Source organism: Galeopterus variegatus, unplaced genomic scaffold (assembly GCF_000696425.1).
Source record: "Galeopterus variegatus unplaced genomic scaffold, G_variegatus-3.0.2 Scaffold108, whole genome shotgun sequence".
Lineage (NCBI taxonomy): Eukaryota > Metazoa > Chordata > Mammalia > Dermoptera > Cynocephalidae > Galeopterus > Galeopterus variegatus.
The window spans coordinates 521,359-544,509 of record NW_007726219.1 but is presented as its reverse complement, the minus strand read 5'-3'; the positions used below and the strand labels follow the sequence as shown (position 1 = coordinate 544,509).

The 23,151-nt window shown below is 38.0% G+C and overlaps 1 protein-coding gene across 1 annotated transcript in view; it reads left to right on the top strand.

Moving 5' to 3' along the window:
* Window positions 1-23,151, top strand: part of UBE2F (ubiquitin-conjugating enzyme E2F (putative)) — a 139,961-nt gene that overhangs the window by 91,648 nt on the left and 25,162 nt on the right. Inside the window, exon 3 of the mRNA XM_008586003.1 lies at window positions 5,444-5,509. Coding sequence (XP_008584225.1) covers window positions 5,444-5,509 — 66 coding nt within the window. The remainder of the gene's footprint in view (window positions 1-5,443; window positions 5,510-23,151) is intronic.

The window sequence follows — 23,151 nt, the reverse complement described above, 5'->3', positions numbered from 1 at the left end:
GAAATGATTTCTACAGTCAGGCAAATTAACATATCCATCTCCTCACAGTTTCCTTGTGTGTGTGTGTGTGTGTGCGCGCGCATGCATAGGTGTGCATGAGTGTGTGGTAAGAGCACCTGAAATCTACTCTCGTCACAAATTTCCAGTATATAAAACAGTGTTATGAACTGTATCATACTGTACTTAGATCTCTAGATTCATTCATCCTATATTACTGCAACTTTGTGCCCTTTGGCCAGCATCTTCCCATTTCCCACAACACCCTCTCCACAGCACCTCCAGTCCCTGATCGCCAGCGTTCTACTCTCTGCTTCTATGTATTCGACTTTTTGAGATTCCACATAAAAGTGAGATCATGTACGGTTTTTCTTTCTGTGTCTGGCTTATTTCTCTTGGCATAATGTTCTCTAGGTTCATCTATGTTGTCACAAATGGCAGGATCTCCTTTTTTAAGGCTCAGGAATGTTCCATTGTGTATTATACCACAGTTTCTTCATTCATTTATCTGTTGATGGAGACTTAGGTTGTTTCCATATTTGGGCTATTGGGAATAATGCTGCAATGAACATGGGAGCACAGATACCTCTTCAGCATACTGATTTCGTTTCCTTTGGGTATATACCTGGATGAGGGACTGCTGGGTCGTATGGTAGTTCTGTTTTTAACTTTTAGAGAAACCTCTGTAGTGTTCTCCATTATGGCTGTAGCAGTTTACATTCCTCCCATCGGTGTACACGTCCTCACCAAAATTTGTTATCTCTGGTCTTTTTGATAATAGCCATCCTAACAGGTGTGATGTATCTTATTGTGGTTTTGATTTGCATTTCCCAGATGCTTAGAGATGTTGAGCAGCTTTTCATATACCCGTTGGCCATTTTTATGTCTCGTGTGGAGAAATGTCTATTTAGGTCCTTTGCCCATTTTAAAAATTAGGTTATTTGCTTTTTTGCTGTTGAGTTGTGAGAGTTTCTTATATATTTTAGATATTAATCCTTTATCAGATATATGATTTGTGAATATTTTCCCCCAGTGTATAGGCTGCCTTTTCATTTTGTTGTTTTCTTTGCTGTGCAGAAACTTTTTAGTTTTGTGTAATCCCACTTGTTTGTTTCTGCTTTTGTTGCCTGAGCTTTCGGTGTGATATCAAGAAAATCATTGTGAAGTCCAATGTCAAGGAGCTTATTCCCTATATTTTCCTCTAGGAGTTTTACAGTTTCAGGTCTTACATTTAAGTCTTTAATCCATTTCAAGTTGTTTTTTGTGCATGATGTAAGATAAGGGTGCAGTTTCATTCTTTTGAATGCAGATATCAGCTTTCCCAGCACCATTTATTCAAGAGGCCATCCTTTCCTCATGGTGTCTTCTTGGTGCCCTGTCATAAATTAGTTGACCGTACATGCTTGGATTTATTTCTGGGCTCTCTATTCTGCTCCATTGGTCTGTGTGTCTGTTTTTTTGATGGTTTTTTTTTTTTTTTTTTGCCAATTTAGAACAGATGATTTTATGTGGAGTAATTGACTGATATTAACTATAATCTCTTTGTTTCTACAGAGGTTGCAGAACTTGAAGCTAATTTACCTTGTAAGTATAGCATCCCCAGTCAAACATTAAGTACTGTAAAATAATTGCATGAAGAAAGTTTGTTTTATGTTTTAATAACATTTTCATGTACGTTAGGAATGGATTTTAATTTTGTGCAAAAGGTAGAATCTTTTAGAGGATCTAATGAGAACAGGGTTCTGTAGTCTTTCTGAATGTGCTACATTCTTTCTCTTTACATGCTTTCTGTCTCCTTAGTAGAGCAAAGGTGGGTTTGGTTAGGTTTTGTACCTCTTCCACGTGCATTCTGTCCCACATCCCCTTTGAGTGAAAAGGTATGTAAATCAATAATGGACAATCCTATTTTTGCTAGTGACAGTACCACCTTTTCGGTCCAGATAGTGCTTGTATGTAATTCGTCTTTGTGTTTAAGGCAGGGCAACTGATCTGCCTTGCAGTCGACAGGTGTCTTCACCTTGCTTGATCTTCCTGTCCTAGCCACATGGGACCCACCATACAGTCTTCACTCATGAGCATGGTACACTTGGAAAGCCTGCTTACCAGGCAATTGCTTTGTGTAATATGTATCAGATTTTCCTATTTTTCTATTATTAATGCCTTTCTAAACCCTTTATATTTCATAAAATCATCAAACTTGAAACTTTTGACCATTTTAGTATTGTTTGAATTATAACTTTTTATCATACTTTGTTTAAAAATATTTCTGAGGCTGAGAATGTCTGAAAATTTTATAAGTGGGTCTCTTGGTTTGGGTAAATGCTACAGAGATCTTAGGTTTTGATGTGGCGGCGTATCTGATGTGGGGTAAGAGAGAGCCCATTCCAGCCTCCACCTAAAGCTGCAAAGCTAATGGGCGCTATAGCCCTTAAGGGATGGTGAAGTCAGTTTGGGAGGGTAAGTACATATTGTTTCTTGAAAAATTATTTTTAATATATAGTATTTATGTTTGGGTACAGTGCATTGTGATATAAAATATGTTTCTTACTTTGAGTCTCAGTCACAAGTGTGTTGAAAAATCACTGGATTTCTTGACCTCAAATTTTCTTTGATTGAGAACTGAAGGTGATGTTTTGAGATTCTTTTAAAAGGTTATCTTTCTACCTACTCAAGTCTTTATAGATGAAATGATTTGCTTTAAAATGCTCCAAGAAAACAAACAAACAAATAAGTGTATGGGTGTGTGTAGGATAGATGAAGCAAGATTGTCTATTGAAGCTGGGTGATGGGTTTATTAGACTATTCTCTATACTTTCATGTATGTTAGTATATTTTTCTAATTAAAAAACTGAAATAAAATGATCCTTCTGCTTTTTACTCCCATCACACTTTTCTATCATACCATCTTGAACATTTTTACACATGCGGACATTTAATCAAAGACCACAAAAATGTTTTCACTTACATTGTGTTCTTGTATATGAATCTTACAGAGATTGTTGGTTTTTAAACCCATAGAGTGTAGTTTAAAAACAACAAAACTTTATGACTGACTTTCAAATCAGGATTTTAACTAGATACCTTATGTTTGAAAAAGGTGTGGTCTATCTTCCTAGCCCTGTGGCTAAGGTGCCAGATGAAAATAGAGCATGCTACATGCTTCTTCTTCATGGCTTTCTCCCACTCTGTCCTCCAGCCAAAGAGGGGGGGATCTAAACCAGTTTATACAAGTAAACCATGCTTTCCAAAAGTATGCAACTCATTATTTTAAAGAGGAAACAAGAAGACACCAATGAATAAATCTTTACTTTCTGTTTAACTATCTTCCAAAAATATTTGCAAAGGTGAACAAAATAAATTGCCATGTAGCAGTGCTGCTTAGTAATTATTCAGAACTAGTTTGGAGCTCTGTATATGCAAGTTTATAGAGGTTTCTCATTTGCAAAAAATAAAAAACGTCTCTTTCAGATAAACTGAAGTATTACTAGAGTCTTAGATAGCCCATGCCTACATAAGAAAAAAAGCTTAATTCTGGAGTTTTAGTAAAACCTCTGCACTGAACTAAAACAAAAACCTGACTTGTAACCTTTTATTTTTTAGAACTGAACCTTTCTTGATCTTTAAAATTTCTGGTTCTTTTCAGTAGTTTTATTGTTTTTTAATCTACCCTGATAATTTCTTTATTCTTGATGGGCCAGTCTATTTGAGAGGGATTGGTTTCTATGTCTGAAGTACATTAATTAAAACAAAGGAGAATTCTAGGTATTAAGAACAAATGGATGATGCCGACTTCCACCCATCCTTCTCAAGCCCTTGCCGTGTGTTTCGTTATCTCACTAAAGATAGCATTGATCTTTTCAAGTTAAGACTGGGAAAAATGAAGCCCATTATAAGTGATCCATACACAGTTCCAAATGTGTGAGTTGGGGGAACATCTTGAACTCTTTGGCCCCAATTTCTTTACTTCTAAAGAAAGGACTATGACAGTGTAATCTCTAAGACCACTTCTTGCTCTTCTAGACTTATCTTTCACTCTGAAAAAAACCCCAACAATCCTTTGTTGTTTTTTATGTGTTGTATCTCAGTGTCCCTTGTCTAACATGTTCACGAAGTACTCAAAGGAAATGAGGCATGTGGTAGGGGAAGGAGTCATGAACTAGTTATTACTTTGGGACTACCCTGCTTTCTATCATAACTTGTGATCTTGGGCTAGTCACTGAACCTCTCTGGACCTTTGTGTCATCTGCTGTAACTAAGGACTTTGGACTAGATAGTCTCTAAGGCCATTTCTGAGTCTAAATACGAATCATCCTATTTTTGATGAAAATTTATATTATTGCAAAACTAAACTATTTTCAGTGGGACTTGTAAGAAATAGCCAGTGGGTGAACTGATTAATTGAGCGTAATATTTTCTGAGTTTATAGATAATATAGAAAATTTCTGTGTATATTCCATGGATAGCTACCGTTCTTCCGTATCATTTGTTTGAAGGAGGCACACAAGGGATATCTCTTCTCTGGCCTGTACCAGCAGCCAGGAGCTCTTATCTCCGGGGAAGTTCCTTGTTCTGATCAGGCTCCTTCTGTCTTGGGACCAGTGGGCACAGAATGTGGTCATTTGGTCTGCAGAGCACCAGCAGGCAAGCTAAGTTACTAGTCAGGCTATGAAGAAGTTAACAAAGAGCACCATGGTAAACTCTGTGTGGGAGCTCACTCTTGGGTGACACACTTCTTTTTTAACTTCCATTTACTGTGGTGGGTATGAATGTCTGTGGCGTTAGGTGAACAGACTACAAGTTTGCCTCAGTTCTTTTCCTGGCTTTTCCATGTTTAGTTAGTCTTTACATACATGTATTAATCTCTCTCAGGTATGGTTTCTTCTTTTCAAAGTAAAGCAGCGTATTTCTTGAAATTAATGGAAAGATCTCTATTTTTAGTGACCATTTAAATGTTGAAGGAAAACATCTCAATTTGTAATTAACTAGTAAAAGACTATAAGGAGGGCCGGCCCGGCGGTGCACTGCTACAGTGCGCCGCTTGGGAGCGCGACGGCGCTCCCGCCGAGGGTTCGGATCCCACATACAGACCGGCCGCTCACTGGCTGAGCGAGGTGCGGGCGCGACACCGAGGGTTGCGATCCCGTTGCCGGTCCCGGTCCAGTACGGGTGCGACACTGAGGGTTGCAATCCGTTGCTGGTCACAAAAAAAGACAAAAAGGAAAAAAAAAGACTATAAGGAGAAAAACACATGGCAAAAACCAGTGTCTGGCAGTTTTAGCATATTGGCATGAGTACTACCTAGCAAATAGCAAGGGAGATCTATTGACTTGATCCATAAACCATAAAGCCCCTCCAGCACCATTAACTTTATGTGTTCTAAGGTTAGCCTCAACATAAGACTGCTGTTCACTGCCAGACTTTCCTGATGTGCTGTTTTCTTTTGCAGGTACATGTAAAGTGCACTTTCCTGATCCAAACAAGCTTCACTGCTTTCAGCTAACTGTGACCCCAGGTAATATTCTTACATACTTAAGTGTTAAAATGATTTTCAAACAGCAAATTTTAAAGGCTGTCTAAATCCATAATCTTTGGCTTTATTTGTCTATAGCTTTTTAGAAGTTAAGACATTAATAACCATTCCATGTGAAGATAAGATACAGCCTTCGTAGTCATATAAAACATAGTAAAGTGAACCTGAGGCACTCAGTGTACCCTCTAATAGCTATGTGTAAACCTGACAACTAAAGTTAGTGACCACGGAGGCTGTTGGCGTATAGTGAAGAGTGCAGGCTTTGAAGTTATAAGTGGGTTCCGATCCTGCTTCCCCACTTAGTACCAGTGTGACCTTAGTTAAGTTGCTTAACCTCTCACCGCAACTCACCTATCTACAAAGTGGGGATCAAAGGGGAGCTATCTCGTAGGACAGCTGTGAGGACTAAATAGATAGTACATGTAATGCACTTAAGCTCAGGTCTGGCATGTGGAAGCATACAGAAGATTACCAGCTGTCCTTGTTAGGACTGATAAGTCTCTAATCTCCCCATGTCCTTAGGATGGCAGCATATTCTCCTTGGTCAAACTGGGCAGCAAGAGGAAGGACTTGTGTTTTTTTCTAGTTAACTGCAGCTCCAAGGGTTGCAGATTCCACCCTGCACATCCCTGGTGTTGACGTTGGGCAGTGGGTGGCAGCCAGTCGATGCTGCTGTGGGGTAGGTGGGGAAGGAAGAAAGGAGGACAAAGGGAATTAACAAGAAGGCAGAGAGTTTTGTGGTGGAAATATAGGGTGTTATTTTATTCGGGGGATAGAAAGGAGTGAAAAACTGAGAAGAGTGAGTCATTAGCTAATTAAAAAGTGGAGGAGAATACAGAATTGCAGTAGGTGATAATGAGCCTATGAATAAGCCCTGGCCTTGTCTCTCTGTGGGTAAGATGAGTTTTTTTCTATGGAAGATGTTTTATGATAATAACATGAGAAATCCCAATTTCAAAATGTGCTTGAAACTTTTTAAAATTCCATTTTTTCCACGTGGTGTTTCTACAAAGGGCTCTGTGACATGAATATAAGTTCAGTCTGGTAGCGAGTCCTCTAAGATGAGGAGAGTACGTGGGTACAGTGAATACCAGAACACCGCTGTTAGAAATGGGGTGTTCCACTCACCTGACATCTGTAGATAAGGGAAGGACTTGAAACTAGGAAATGACCAGGACTCTAACCATCCTTTGGTTTTGCTCTTTTTTTTTTTTTTGTCTTTTGTCTTTTTTCCGTGTCCGGCAACGGATCGCAACCCTCAGTGTTGCCCCCGTACCGGACCGGGGACCGGCAACGGGATCGCAAGCCTCAGCGTTGCTCCCGCGCCTCGCTCAGCCAGTGAGCGGGAACCGGTCTGTATGTGGGATCCGAACCCTCGGGCGGGAGCGCCGCCGCGCTTCCCAAGCGGCGCACTATCCAGTGCGCCACTGGGCCGGCCCTGGTTTTGCTCTTTTTAACAAGGGGTGCTGAGAGCCCTTTAATGCTTTCTTGGTGACTCAAGGTCACCCTTATGAACTTCATTTTCTTCCCTCTGCCTTTCCAGGGCATCTTCAGTGGCTGTCAGAGAGTCTGTTGTTCTGCTCACCTCTTCCCAAGCATGGGCTTTGCGGTGCTTGGCCACTCAAAGACCTTTGCTGATTTTTCCAGGCTTGTTACTGTCATATGACTGGGTTTCTGTCAAGTCTAACCTCTGGATGTCTTTATTTTTTTCCCTTTCTTTTTGACTGAAATTTTTTACTGCATCACATGAATGTTGCGATTATTGAGCATCTTTGATGTTGTTCTTATAATTGTTCTTGAAAATGGAGCATAATTGTTAACAGTTCTGGTATTCACTGTTCCATCAGGTAAAAAAGTGTTTTGTTGCCTGTAAATACTTAATACTTTAGTGTTTATATTTGTCATAAATGCGCATCAGGGACATTATTGTCACACTGAGCTGTGTGCTCACCATGCTTTTTAGATACTGTGTATGTGCCTTTGTTTTACGGTGTCAGTGAATCAGAAGGCTCCGGTGGTTTCTGCCCTTTGTTATTAAGGGAAGTATAAGAGATATCTGCCAAACCTAACAGCTGCTTAATATCATGGTTTTAAAAAACTTTTTGGAGTTGTGCCCCTCTTAGTATTGAAAAAAAATAGAGAGCAATGCCTAAGTAGTGAAGTTTTAACTATGTGTGAAGCAAATGGTTTTGAAACTGGCTCATTTATAGCCAGTAATCTCAGGGCTAGGTCTGAAAACTCATTAAAGCATATGGTCCAGATGATTTTCAGCCCAGCACGGTCCTTTTTCTGGCTCCTCTTCACACTTAGTAGCATTTTCATAGTTTTGTTTGTTTTTAGAATGGTTGCTTATGCTTGGCAATAAATATACTCTCAGAGGAAAAAATGGGAATGTAATTTGTTGATAGGGGAAAAGAAGAGGACTGAATTTAGAAAAACACTTCACATCAGCTCACAAAACAAGAAAAAGTAAGTAAAATGAAACTAAACAAAACAAAAACCTAAAGACTGAAATAGCCTGCGGAGTCTTCTGTGAAGTTAGTGGGACAGTTTGAAACACGGGGCTAGTTCAGTGAGTGGCCTGGCTGACTTTTGGAGGTCACCCGAGCCTGCCCTCCTGTGGTGGTGCTTGTGGTTCCAGGCCAAAGTGACCATTGACTTAAATAAAAACTATTTTTTTGAATTTTAACTTTTATGATTTAAATCGGTTTTACTGAAGTATAAAACTGCAAAAAATAAAATGTACTAATTTGAACTGTACAACCTTAGCAGTTTTGAAAATGTGTACACCTGTGTATACAAAACCCCAGTAAAGAGGAAAAACATTTCCATCACTCCCAAAGTTCTCTTCTGCCTCTTTGTAGCCAATTTCTTGCCCCCCCCCAAAAAAAAAAATTCCTTTCTGATTTCTGTTACTATAACTTAATTTTACTTTCTTGAATTTCATATAAATGGAATCTTATATATGTACTCTTTGTCTCTGGCTTCTTTCACTTAACATAGTTTTTAATTCACACATACTGTGTGTATCAGTAGTTTGTTCCTTGTGTCAATGTGCCATAATTTATTTATTTTTCTATTGATGGACATTTGGATTGCTTTAAGCTTTTGGCTATTATGAATAAGACTGCTATGAGCATTCTCAAACAAGTTTTTTATGCTCATATTTTTCCTTTCTCTTCAGTTCCATCTAAGAGTGGAACTTCTGAGTCATAGGAAAGATACATGTCTAACTTTTCAAGAAACTTTTCCAGTGTGGTTGTACACTGACCAGCAATGAATGAGAATTTTCAGTTGTTCTACATACTTATCAACATTTGGGTGCGAAGGTATCTCATTGTGGTTTTAATTTGCATTTCCCAGTGGCAGATTATGTTGAGTATCTTTTCTGTATTTATTGGCCAGTTGTATATCTTCTTTTGTGAAATGCCCAAGTCCTTTGCCCATTTTAAAATCTTTTTTTTTTTTTTTTGTCTTTTTTGAGACCGGCCGCACCGCGCTCAGCCAGTGAGCACACCGGCCATCCCTATATAGGATCCGAACCCAGCGCTCCCAGCGCCGCACTCTCCCGAGTGCGCCACAGGCTCGGCCCTAAAATCTTTTTGTTATTTGGTGTAGATGGTCTGAATACAAATCCTCTGTCAGATACATGAGCTGTGAATATTTTTTCCCATTCTGTGAATTTTCTACTCATTTTTTTAATCCTGTCTTTTGTTGGTGAAAATTTTAATGATATAAAATTTAACAAATTCTTTTATGGTTTGTGCTTTGTGTCCTATCTCAGAAATTTTTGCTTACCCCAAGGTTGCAAATGTATTATCCTATATTTTTATCTATAAGCTTTGTGATTCTAGGTTTTATGTTAAGGTTCATGATCCATCTTGAATTGATTTTTGTATGCAGAGTAAGATAGAGGTTGAGTTTATTTGTCTATGAAGATAACCAGCTGTTCAACAACGTTCGTTAAAAAGGCTTTCCTTTCTTCATTGAATTACCTCAATACATTGGTCAAAAATCATTGAGTGTACATGTGTAGGTCTGTTTCTTGAACTCTATTCTTTTCCATTGGTCTCTGTGTTTACCCTTAGGCCAATACCACACTGTTTTAATTATTGTAGCTTTATATATGGCTTATTTTGAAATAGAGTAAGTAGGGTAAATATTCCAATTTTATTCTTTTTAAAAATTGTTTTAGCAAGTCCAGGTTCATTGAATTTCCATTTAAATTTTTAAACCACTCTATAAATTAAATGTTTACAAAAGAGGCTGCTGGGATTTTGATTGAGATAATGTTGATTAGATCCATTGAGGTAGGGATGACATCTTAATATTGAGTCTTCCAGTCCATGAGCATGGTGTCTCTGTTTATTTAGATCTTTAATTTCTCAGCAGCATTTTGCAGTTTTCAGTGTGTAGGTCTTATAAATACATGTACTTTGTTAAATATATTGCTAAGTATTTCATGTTTTTTGAAGCTATTATAAATCGTGTTTTTTAAATTTCAATTTTTAATTGTTACTCTTATGTAAAAATACAATTAATCTTTAAATATATTGATCATGTGTCCTGTGATCTTACTAAATTCACTTATTAATTCTAGTAGCTTTTTAATGTATCCTTAGGAGTCTATGTCTATGATCATTGCATCTGTAAATAAAGACATTTTACTTCTTTCTTACCAGTATGTGTGCTTTTTATTTCTTTTTCTTATTGCACTGGCTGTTACCTCTAGAACAATGCTGAGCAGAAGTAGTGAGAGCGTACATCTGTCTTGTTCCTGGTCCTGAGGGCAAAGTGTTCACTATTCATTAAATATGATATTAGCTGTAGGTTTTTTTATATATATATTCTTTATCAGGTTGAAGAGTTTCCTTCTTTTCCTGGTTTGCTGAGAGTTTTTATCATGAATGTGTGTTAAATTTTTTCTACATCAATTGAGATGATCATATGGTTTTTCTCCTTTATTTTATATATATGGTGAATTACACTCGTTGATTTTTGAATGTTAAACCAGCCTTGTATTACTGAGATAAATCCCACTTGGTCATGGTGTGTTATCCTTTTTTTTATATTGCTGGGTTCCATTGTCTAATATTTTGTTAGAGAATTTTGTATCAATATTTGTGAAGAATGTTGTTTCGTATTTTTCTTTTTCTGTAATTTCTTTTTCTGATTTTGGCATTAAGGCAGTGCCGTGCCAATAAAATAAAAGTGTTTCTCCTCTATTTTCTAAAAGAGCTTGTATAGGATTGATATTATTTCTTCCTTAAATGTTTGGTAGAATTCACCAGGTAAGCAATCTGGGCTAGAAGTTTTCTTTCTGGAAAGTTGTTATTTATGAATTCAACTTATTTAATAGATATGGGGTTATTCATTATTTATGTTTCTTCTTAAGTCAGCTTTAGTAATTTTTTTTTCTTTCAAGGAATTTGTCCATTTCACTTAATCTGTAGAACTTATTGTTATAAAAGTTTGTTCTAAATAAAGTTTAACTTTATAAAATACTCTACTATTAAGTTTCTTAAAGTTTTTCATTCCTGTTAACAATGAATGAGAATTTTATTACCAGACCCTTTTTTTTTTTAACATTCTAAGATGTTCATAGAAATGGAAAGTAAAGCAAAAAATGACCTTTTTCATTTCTCAAACTGAAAAAATAATATAATATAATACTGGTGGTATGAAAGAAACAATGTCAAAATCTTCTAGTATAAGTATAAACTGGTAGAACTTTTTTTAATAATATAGGAATGTATTATGAACTCTTGAAAACAAAACTTTTAAAAAAATTGTTTATGAATATTCATAGGGTACAAAGCTAATTGTTACCACTCATGCCTAAGATGTGATGGCCAGATCCATAATGGCAGCATGCCCATTACCATAAATTGTAACTATACTCTGTGTCCCCCACCCAGTTATCCCCATCCTCCCTCCCCATTCCCTTTTCCCCACCCCACTTTGTATCCCTAGGTATGGTCTCTCCCTCTGCAAGTCCAATGCACCAGTACGGTCTTTCCTTCCTTCTTTCTCTCTTAGTTACCACTTATGAGTGTGTACACGCAGTATTTATCCCTCTGTGCTTTGCTTATTTCACTCAACATATGTTTCTCCAAGTTTATCCATGTTGTTGTGAATGGGAGAATTTCATTCTTTTTTATGGCAGAGTAGTATTCCATTGTGTTTATATATATACCACATTTTCCTTATCCAGTCATCCATTGATGGACATTTAGGTTGGTTCCATATCTTGGCTATTGTGAAAAGAGCTGTGATAAACATGGGAGTTCAGGTATCCCTTCGACATGATGATTTCTGTTCCTTTGGGTATATACCCAGAAGTGGGATTGCTGGCTTGTATGGAAGATCTATCTGTAATTGTTTGAGAAACCTCCATATTGTTTTCCATAGTAGTTGTACTAATTTACCGTCCCACCAACAGTGTAGGAGTGTTCCCTTCTCTCCACACCCTTGCCAGCATTTGTTATTCCTCATCTTTTTGATTATAGCCAGTCTAACTGGGGTGAGGTGATATCTCAGTGTGGTTTTAATTTGCATTTTCCTGATGACGAGTGATGTTGAGCTTTTTTTCATGTACCTGTTGGCCATTTGTATGTCTTCCCTTGAAAAATGTGTATTCACTTCCTTTGCCCATTTTTTTAATTGGGTTATTTGTTTTTTTACTGTAATTGCTTGAGGTCCTTGTATATTCTGAATATTAATCCCTTGTCAGATGCACAGTTTGAAGAAATTTTCTCCCACTCTAAGTTGTTTCATTTGGTTGATTGTTTCCTCTGCTGTGCAGGAGCTTTTTAGTTTGATACAGTCCCACTTGTTTATTTTTTCTTTTGTTGCTTGTGCTTTCAGGCTCATGTTCATAAAGTCTGTGCCCAGACCTAGTTCCTGAAGTGTTTCACCTGTATTTTCCCTTAGTAATTTTACAGTTTCAGGTCTTATACTTAAGTCTTTAATCCATTTTGAGTTGATTTTAGTGTATGGTGAGCAGTGTGTGTCTAATTTCATTCTTCTGCATATGCATATCCAATTTTCCCAGAACCACTTATTGAAGAGGCTGTTTTTTCCCCAATGTAGGTTTTTGTTACCTTTGTCAAATATCAGATGGCTGTAAGCCTGAGGGGTGACTTCTGTGTTCTCTATTCTACTCTGCTGGCCCAAGTGTCTATTTTTATGCCAGTACCATGCTGTTCTGGTTACTATAGCTTTATCGTATAATTTGAAGTTAGGCAATGCTATGCCTCCAGCTTTATTTATTTATTTTTTTTGCTCAGTATTGCTTTGGCTATTTGGGGTCTTTTGTTGTTCCATATGAATGTTGAGATTGTTTTTCCATTTCTGTGAAGAATGTCATTGGTATTTTGATGGGGATTGCATTAAATCTGTAGATTGCTTTGGGTAGTATAGACGTTTTCACAATATTAACTCTTCCAATCTAAGAGCATGGAATGTCTTTACATCTTTTTGTGTCTTTTTAAATTTTTTTCAATAGTGGTTTGTAGTTCTCATTGTAGAAATCTTTCATCTCCTTGGTTAAATTGATTTCTAGGTATTTTATTTTTTTTATGACTCTTATAAATGGGCTTACTTTTTTGATTTCTCTCTCTCTTAGCTCATTATTGGAGAATATAAATGTGACGGATTTGGGGGTATTTATTTTGTATCCTGCAACATTACTGAAATTCTTAACCAGATCTAGGAGGTTTTTGATAGAGTCTTCAGGTTTTTCTATATATAGTATCATGTCATCTGCAAATAGGGACAGTTTGACTTCATCTTTTCCAATCTGGATGCCCTTTATTTTTTTCTCTTGCCTGATTGCTCTGGCTAGTACCTCCAGTACTATGTTAAATAGAAGTAGTGAGAGTGGGCATCCTTGTCTTGTTCCAGTTCTTAAAGGAAAAAGCCTTCAGTTTTTCCTCATTCAGAATGATGCTGGCAGTGGACTTGTCATAGATGGCTTTCATTGTGTTGAGAAACTTTTCTTCTTTGAAAACAAAATTATTCTTAACTGTCTGATTTAGAAAATTCAAAACTGTCATAAGAGATGCAGAAAAGAAATAAAGGAAAAAAACTTAGATCATAATGAGAAATGAGTTTTTTTTGTGTGTGTGTGTGTCTTTTGTCTTTTTCCGTGTCCGGCAACGGATCGCAACCCTCAGTGTTGCCCCTGTACCGAACAGGGGACCGGCAATGGGATCGCAACCCTCGGTGTTGCTCCCGCGCCTCGCTCAGCCAGTGAGCGGGAACCGGTCTGTATGTGGGATCCGAACCCTTGGGCGGAAGCGCTACCGCGCTTCCCAAGCGGCGCACTATCCAGTGCGCCACCGGGCCGGCCCCGAGAAATGAGTTTTGAGCTTGATTTCAATCTCCCATAACAGAGTCTGTCAAAGAAAATGAATGATAGTTACATATTTTAAAAGTTACATAATATATATAAAGATTATTATACCCTAAAAGAATTATGTAAAGTTGATGTTTGATTAAAATACTTATATCAATAGTGCTTTGTAGACTACTTAATAGTCTTTATTTATTTATTTTTTGGTTCTTTAAAAAGATCATAATATTTGCAAACCTTTTTCTGGACTGACCAAGGAGAAAAGAAAGAAGACAGAAATTACTAAAATCAGAGATAAAGCAGGGGCATGGTAGAGCAGTTGCTTCTTCTATTACACTGTAGTAGGCTTTGAGGAGAGAGACGTCCTCTTCTTTTTCCAATCTCCACTCTTGACTCTCCTTGTGTCACTGCAGTCAGGAGTCTGGTTGGCTGCTTGCATGGTAGCTGTGGTTGTGGCGGTGCCTGTGGTGGGCCACCTGCGAGGAAGTGGTGTTTTCAGCGTGCTCCTTGTCTGTTTCCGGTTGGAGGGGATGCTGCCCTCAGCTCCTGCCTAGGACCCCTGGTGTGCTGTTTCTTGCCTACCTAGTTACCCCGCACTCTTGCTAACAACTGATATTATCAGTCTTTTCAATTTTAGCCATTCTAGTAGATATGTATCTTGTTATGACTTTAATTTGCATTTCCCTAATGACTCGTGATGTCGATCATTTCCGATGCTTGTTTGCTATCTGTATGTCTTCTTTGTTCAAGAATCTATTCAAATATTTTGTCCATTTAAAATTTGGGTTGCTTGTCTTCTTATGAAGTGGTAAGATTTCTTTATATACCTGGATATAAGTCCTTTACCAGATATATGTTGGCTGATCCCACATACAGACCGGTTCCCGCTCACTGGCTGAGCGAGGCGCGGGGGCAACACCAAAGGTTGCAATCCCGTTCCCGGTCCCCGGTCCGGTACGGGGGCAACACTGAGGGTTGCGATCCATTGCCGGACACGGAAAAAGACAAAAGACAAAAATAAATAAATAAATAAATAAAATAAAATGTATTAGTCATTAGATTATTTTTGTTTTCTTATTTTGAACATTTCATTTATAAAAGCTCTCTGATGCATGATAATAAAAGTACAGCTTATGTTGAGTCATAAAATTTTAATGAGCTTACCTGTTATTCCCATCACATTTGGTTAGTTGTCATTCTTAGCTTTATTTCAGAGCTTTGGAGGAAAAAAAAGAATGTTTAAAAATTAAACATATTAAGTGTTTAATAAAGCACGATCCCAATTTCTGAGCAAAGAAATAAGATTGGTAAACCTGAAACTTGGGTTTGGTTTCACATGTGAACATTTTGGAACATTTAAATAATCATGGAGATTTTGAAAGGTATGGAAATGGAGCAGAGCGCTGAAGCAGACCTTTTGGCTTGACCAACATCCTGATCTTATGGTAGTTTGCATGTAGTTTACTGTTAGTACGTCAAGGTTTCAGACATAAAACTTATACTCTCATCCCTGGTATTTCTAGATTGATTTTTAATTTTAGTATGGAGATAACAATTATAAGGGGGATAAATTTGAAAAGGAACAGATTTTTTTTTTCTGGTAGTCTTTTCTTTCAGATAACCCTAAAAATATAGATGGCAATTCTCCTCCTTTTATGTATAATAGAAATGTGATGTGAGCTCTTAAAAGTCAGTTATCTGCCTTAGCATCATCTAACTTTTGTTAAGAAAGCATTCACTGTTCTTTTCCTTGCCTGTTGCAAGCACTCTGTTGGTGTAATGCTTCTTTGCTTACTGTGTCTCCTGAGTAGGCGACCCCATGTCATCTGGTACAGATACCTCTGATTTGTTCTTGCACTGGCTTCTTCCCCCTGCCTCGCACAGAACTCCGAATTGAATTCCTTCATGGAATGCTCAGGCTTCCTTAAGTGACTGTGAAAAGAATTTAAAATCCATTCATTTCCATGGCTAAAAATATATTCTAGTCACCAATAAAAATGTATATAATGTGTATAAAATATCCAAAAATGACATAGTGTGTAAACATGAAATTTTTTGGCATTTAAAAACTTGCCGGCACTTGTTCAGCTTCCTGTTCCACCTGATGGTGCGTCTTATGTGGCAGAGGCTTTTTCTTTATCTTTTTCAAAAATCATGCTTAGTGAACTATAATTTACAGACGGTAAATTTACAATTCTTAGGTAGACGGTTGTCTGCATTTTGACAAACATACAGTTGTGCAACCACCACCACGATCAAGATATAGAATGTTTCCAGCATCTCAAAAAGTTCCCACATGCCAGTTTATAAGATACAAAAGCAGTCTCCTCTGTCTACCCCCAACTCCTGGCAATTATTGATCTGATCTCTTTCCCTATAGTTTTGTCTTTTCCAGAACGCTATATAAATAAACCAAAATGGTATGTAACATTGTGTGTATAGGTTTTTTCACTTAGGTGCTTCTGAGATTCATCCATGGTGTTTTATATAATATTATTTCACTTGTATGGGTATACCACAATTTGATTATTCATCAGATGGTGGACACTTGAGTTGTTTCTAATTTTTCACAATTATAATAAAACTGCTATAAACATTTGCTCTTAGGTCATTCTGTGGACATAGGTCTTAGGAAAATATATAGGAGTGGAAATGCTGGCTCATATGGTAATGTGTGTTCAACTTATAAGAAGCTACAAAACATTTTTCTTGAAGTATCTATACCATTTTGCATTTCCACCAACAATGTATAAGAATTCTAATTGTTCCATATTTTCACCAGCATTTAGTTTTAAAAACTTCAGTTGTAATGGGTACATGGTGGTGTTTAATTGTGTTCATTTGTATTTCCTTAATGACTATATCTTTTTTGGAGAAGTGTCTGCTCAACTATTTTGCTTTTTTTTTGAAAAAGTTAAGTTAGTTTTTGTTCTTATGGAATCTCAAGAGTTCTCTATTCTAGATGTTTTTTTATCAGATGTGTGTTTATAAATTTCTTTTCCTAGTCGATGGCTTGTCTTTTTATTTTCTTAATACTATCTTTTAAAGAACAGAAAACTTAAATTAATTTTGGTGATATCCAATTTAGATTCTTTTCTTTGTGGTAGTTAGAATGTCCATGTCTCAATCTCTGGAATTTGTGAATATGTTATGTTACTGGCAAAGGGGAATTTAAGTTGCAGATAAATTAGGGTTGTTAATCATCTGATCTTGAGATGAGGAGATTGTCCTGGAGTGACTGGGTGGATCCAGTGTAATTACAGGGGTCTTTAAAAGTGGAAGAGGGAGGCAAAAGCAGAGTTAGAGTCAGAGAAGAGGGTGTGACAAAAGAAGCAGGTCAGAGTGACGTGCTGTGAAAAAGACGCACTGGCCATTGCTGCCTTGAAGCTGGAGTAAGGGGTACAAGCCATGGGATATGGGCGCCTCTGGCAGCTGCAAAATGCAGCAAAATGGATTCTTCCCTGGAGCCACCAGAAAGAAAGGTAGCCCTGCCACAACCTTAACTTTAGCCCAGTGAGACCATTGTGGTGATTCACAATAGCAGCAATACAAAACTAATACGAATAGTTTGTGCTGTTATGTCCTAAGAAATCTTTGTCTAAGAAATATATAGATTTTCTCCTATTTTATTTTTAAGTAGATGTTTTATGTCTTTAGGTTTTACAGTTAGTTCTTTGATCCATTTTGAGTTAATTTTTGCATATGATACAAGATAAGGGTCTAGTTTCTCTCTCTGTCTTTTCTCTTTTTCTGCATATGGTTGTCCAGTTGTTTTAGCACCATTTGTTGAAGTGGCTATCTTTTTCCCATTTAATTACCTTGGCACTTTCGTTGACATCACTTGACCATATGTGTGTGGGTCTATTTCTGGACTTTATTCTATTCCATTGTGCTATGTGTTATATATCTATGCTTATAGAGATACCACTATTCTGACTACTGGCTTTATAGTAAGTCTCAAAATCCCATCATGTGACTTTTTTTTTTTTTCCTTTTTGTCTTTTTTTGTGTCCGGAAACGGATCGCAACCCTCAGTGTCGCGCCTGTACCGGACCGGGACCGGCAACGGGATCGCAACCCTCGGTGTTGCTCCCACACCTCGCTCAGCCAGTGAGTGGGAAGCGGTCTGTATGTGGGATCCGAGCCCTCGGCAGGAGTGCCACCGTGCTCTCAAGCGGCACACTGTAGCAGTGCGCCACTGGGCCGGCCACTACATAGAATTTTTAAATGCACATGTTTTGAAACCATGCTTACTGGTAAATTGCCTTCACTTAAGTATGGTATATTTTGACTACTGTAAATAGCTTCAAATCTGTAAAATGACAGATAACATGTACCTTTAGTGCTGATTGTTTCTTTCTTCTTCAAAACATCGTTAAGAAAGTATACAGGCAAGCAGTAGGTAGGGAGAAAATATTTCCCAAAACACATACCTGACAAATGACTGCTATGTAGGAAACATAAAGAAACTGCTACCATTCAGTAATAAAAAGATACAGCCCCCATCATGTGACTTTTGACTCTTTCAACTTTGCTCTGCTTTTTCAAAATTATTTTGGCTATTTTTGATCCTTTACTTTTTCATGTACATATGATAATCAGCCTGTCAAATTCCACAAAATAACTTGCTGAGATTTTGATTTGGACTGCATTGAGTCAGTTTGGGGAGAATTGCCATCTTAAATATTGCATCTTCTGACCCATGAACATAGTTTATATCTCCATTTTCAGTTTTCCATTGCTAGTACTTTACATAAAAATACAGTTTATTTTTCTTTAGTGACCTTACGTTTTACAACCTGGAAAAGCCTGCTTTTAGTTCTAGTGACTGTTTTGTAGATTCCATAGAATTTTCTGTGTGAACTATCCTGTCATATGTCAGTAATGGCAACTTTATCTCTCCCTTTTAGTCTGTGTCATTTTATTTCCTTTTCTTGCCTTATTTTACAATCCAAGACTTCCAGTACAATGACAGATAGAAGTGGTGACATCCTTGCCTTGTTTCTAATCTTAACGGGGATGCTATCAGTCTTTCATCATTCAGTATATGGTTAGCTGTGGGGTTTTTGTAGATGCTCTTTATCAAGTTTAGGAGTTCGTTTTCTACTTGTTTGCCAGAGTTTTTATCATGAATGAATCCTGAACCATTAAGATGGTCAAGTAGTTTTCTGTTTTAGACTTTTGATATGGTAAATTACATTGATAGAATTTTTCTTCAAATATTGAACCAGTTCTGCATTTGTGAAATAAACCATAATTCATCATGTGTTATGGGTTAATGGTGTTATCCATTTTAATATATTGCTTAATGTGACGTGCTGATATTTAAGAATTTTTGTATCTGTCTATGAGAAATGTTTGTCTGTAGTTTTCATTTCTTAGAATATGTTTGTCTAGTTTTAGGATCAGGATAAATCTGGCTTTAGGATGAATGGGGAAATAGTCCCCTCTCTTCTATTTTCTTGAAGAGTTTGTGTTGGTTTAGTATTAATTCCTTATTAAATGGTAGAATTCACCAGTGAAGACACCTAGATCTGGAGGCCTGGAATTTTATTGTTTTGTTTTGTTTTTGTGGTAAGATTTTAAGTATAAATACCATGTCTTTAGTAGATATAGAGCTGTTTAAGTTATTCCTGAGTGAGCTTTGGTAATTTGTGTCTTTCAAGAGATTGTATCATCCACATTTTCAAATGTATTGGTATAAGGTTGTTCTTAATATCTTCTTCTTATCCTTTTAAGTTCTGTAGAGTCTGTGTTGATATCCCCTCTTTTTTTTTTTCCTTTTTGTCTTTTATTGTGTCCGGCAATGGATCGCAACCCTCAGTGTCGCGCCCGTACCGGACCTGGACCGGCAACGGGATCGCAACCCTCGGCGGGAGCGCCGCCGCACTCCCAAGCGGCGCACTGTAGCAGTGCGCCACCGGGCCGGCCCATTGATATCCCCTCTTTAAGTTTTTTTTTTTTTTTTTCCTTTTTGTCTTTTTTCATGTCCGGCAATGGATTGCAACCCTCAGTGTCATGCCCGCACCGGACCGGGACCGGCAACGGGACCGCAACCCTCGGTGTCGCGCCCGCACCTCGCTCAGCCAGCGAGCGGGAACTGGTCTGTATGTGGGATCCGAACCCTTGGCGGGAGCGCCACCATGCTCCCAAGCGGCGCACTGCAGCAGTGCGCCACCGGGCCGGCCCCTTTAAGTTCTGATATTGGAATTTGTGTCTTTTTCTTAATCAGGTTAGTGAGAGGATTATCAGTTGCATTGATTTCTACAAGAAACAACTTTTGGCTTCATTGATTTTTCCTTTGTTTTTTGTTTTCTATTCTTATCTTTATTTCCTTCATTCTGCTTGTCATCAGTTTAATTTATTCTTTTTCTAATTCTTAAGGTAGAAGCTTAGACAGATAGTAGCATATTTCCATGTCCCCATCGCAATCTTTATTTTGTAGTTCCCATTCACTTTACTGTCATAAGTGTTATAACCCAGAATATGTCATTAAGCAGTCTATTTTATATATATATAGATATATACATATATCCACCCACTAACAATTTATGAGCTTCATTCCTTTTCTGTAGACCTGGGTTTCCGTCTGTGATTTTCCTTCTGCCTGAAGAACGTCCTTGAGGATTTTCTGTAGTGCAGGTTTGCTCAGGATGAATTCCGTCAGTGTTGCTCTGAATGTTGCATTCTTAAGTTGATAATTTTAGCATTTCAAGGATGTCATTCTACAGCCTTCTGGGTTGTGTTTTTTTCTTAGAAGTAAGTGGTAATTCTTAGTTCCACTTTATGCAACGTGTTCTATTCTCTGGCTGCTTTTAAGGGTTTCTACTTACCACTGTTTTCAGCAGTTTGATTATAACATGCTTTAATGTCGTTTTCTTTCTTTTTATCTCACTTGGGGTTTATTGAGCTTATTGGATCTGTGAGTTATGATTTTCACTAAATTCAGAAGTAATTTGGCTAACATTTTAAAAAATATTTTTTCTGTAACCCTTTCCTGGGACTCAAGTTTGTATATATTATACCTCTTACCTACATATATTACCTTTACACGTGAATTACACCTGCATTGGGTCACAGGTTTGCTCACTTTTCCTTCTGTGCTTCATTTTGGATAATTTCTATTTCTGCAGAATCTAATTTGCTGTGAAGCTCATCCAGTGAATGTTTCATTTCAGATATTACATTTTTCAGATATTGATGTTCCACTTGGTTCCTTTTTAGTAATCTTCCATTTCTTTTCTCATCGTGTTCACGTTTCCCTCTAAATCTTAGCACCTCTGTATAGTAGCTGCCTTCATGTGTTTGTCTGCACCCCGCGTTGCCTTTCCCGTCCCCCACATCACAGCCGAGTGCTGCCCACCTCTCCTGGCCGTGACCCAGAGGCCCCTCACTGCCCTGCCCAACTCCTGAGTACCCATTTCTGTCCTGCCTCCTTGCTCTACATAGTAAACGAAACGAAGAATATGCGATAGAAACCTCTGGCCCAAAGCCTAAATTTCTTACTATCTGGCCCTTTACAGAAAAAGGTTGAGGATCCTTGATCTATAAGCTCATCATGGCAGGGACAATGTAATTCCTGCCTTTTAAATTTAAAATTTGTACAAGGTATAATTTCCAATGTGCTGTAAATATTGACATTTAAAATAAAAGTATTATATTGTTCTTTGAAATGTTTCCAGTATAGAATCTAAATACCATAGGTACAGCTACCATCATACATTCTTTAAAAAAATGTGAAGAAGCTCTACCTCAGTGGTTGGAAAATTTCCATGGCTACTTTTTCTCCTGGCCTCATATTTTCATTCCACTTACTGCATAGAATCTCGTCTTAAAATAAAGATTTTTAGGCCTCCAAATATTATGTTTGGCTCTCTCTCATACTCTTTCTGTAATTAGATAGATAGATAAACTATTAAAAAGTTCCTGTAACTGTAAGACCCTTCAGTGTTGAACATTTTCTTTTGGACAGTTGTTACAGTTATAAATTGTACAGGCTCCTGGCTTCTGGTTCTCCTCCTTTGTCTCTGGCTGCCTTTCTTCCTCTCTCTCATCTCCCAACCCCTCAAAGTGGGGGTACTTCAAGGCTTTGTCCTGTCCTTGGGCCTCCCCACTAAGTTCCCCTGTGACCTCACCATCTGGGAAAATCGGAATGCTTCTGAATGTACACTGAATGGCTCCCAAACTGCTCTCTCCAGACCTGACCTCTCCTTGCACTCAAGAATGATCTGTCAGCTGCCGACTCAACACCTCCACTTGGATGTTAACTTGAAATCTCAGATCAACGTGTCAGATGTTGAACTTGGTATAGTCGAGCCCTCTGCAGTCCTTTTATCTTCCTGGTAGCAACTCTGCCTTTTCCATGACAAGGTCACATATCTTAGCATCCTCTTTGACTCCTTTCTTTCCCCGACTCCACGCCTAATCTCTCAGCAAATCCTCGTGTTGCTACCTTCAAAGTATATCCAGTCCAGCTGCTCCCACCCTGGTCTGAACCATCATAATCTCTCAGCTGGATATCAACCAGTACCCCCAAGTGTCCTCCTGCCTTGTCATCTGTCAGTGTGATCCTGTCCCTCCTTTGCTCAGACCCCTCTCATGGGTTTCCATCTCACTGTGATTCAGAGCCAGTGGACTTATAGGGGCCTGCAAGTCAGGACAATCTGTGCCTGCCACCTCTTGGACATTAGCTTCTCTTTTCCCCAACCTTGCTGTCTGGCCACCCCAGCTTCTGCCATGGTCAGAGGACACACCAGGCCTTTCGCTGGCCTCACCCTGCTTCCCCTGCCTGGAGTGTTCTTCACCCTGACACCCTCCTTCTCCAAGTCTTCGCTCTCTCCGACCACCCTGTTTGAAATTGCAGCCCCTCCCACTTCCTACTCCTTTGGCTCTTTCACCTTCCAGTTTATAGTTTACTTATTTTGTCTTCCTTTCACTAGAATGTAACCTTCATAAGGGCAGGAATTGTCTCTGATTGATGTGTCACCAATGCCTAGAACAGTGTCTGGCATATAGTAGGCACCCATCAAATATTTGTTGAATGAATAATGAATTTAAATAATATATGGCAAATTTAGGTGATTATTAAACATAAAATAACATTTCATCTACATTGTATCTCTGTGAATGATGACGGAGTTACTATTAGCATTTTCCCTGTCTCAGTTTTGACATATTTGTGAATGAATATTACTTTATGCTTGAAGGAAGGGTTCAACACCAGTTTTCTTCTTTCATTTTGTCGTTATAGATGCAAACACTGAGAACT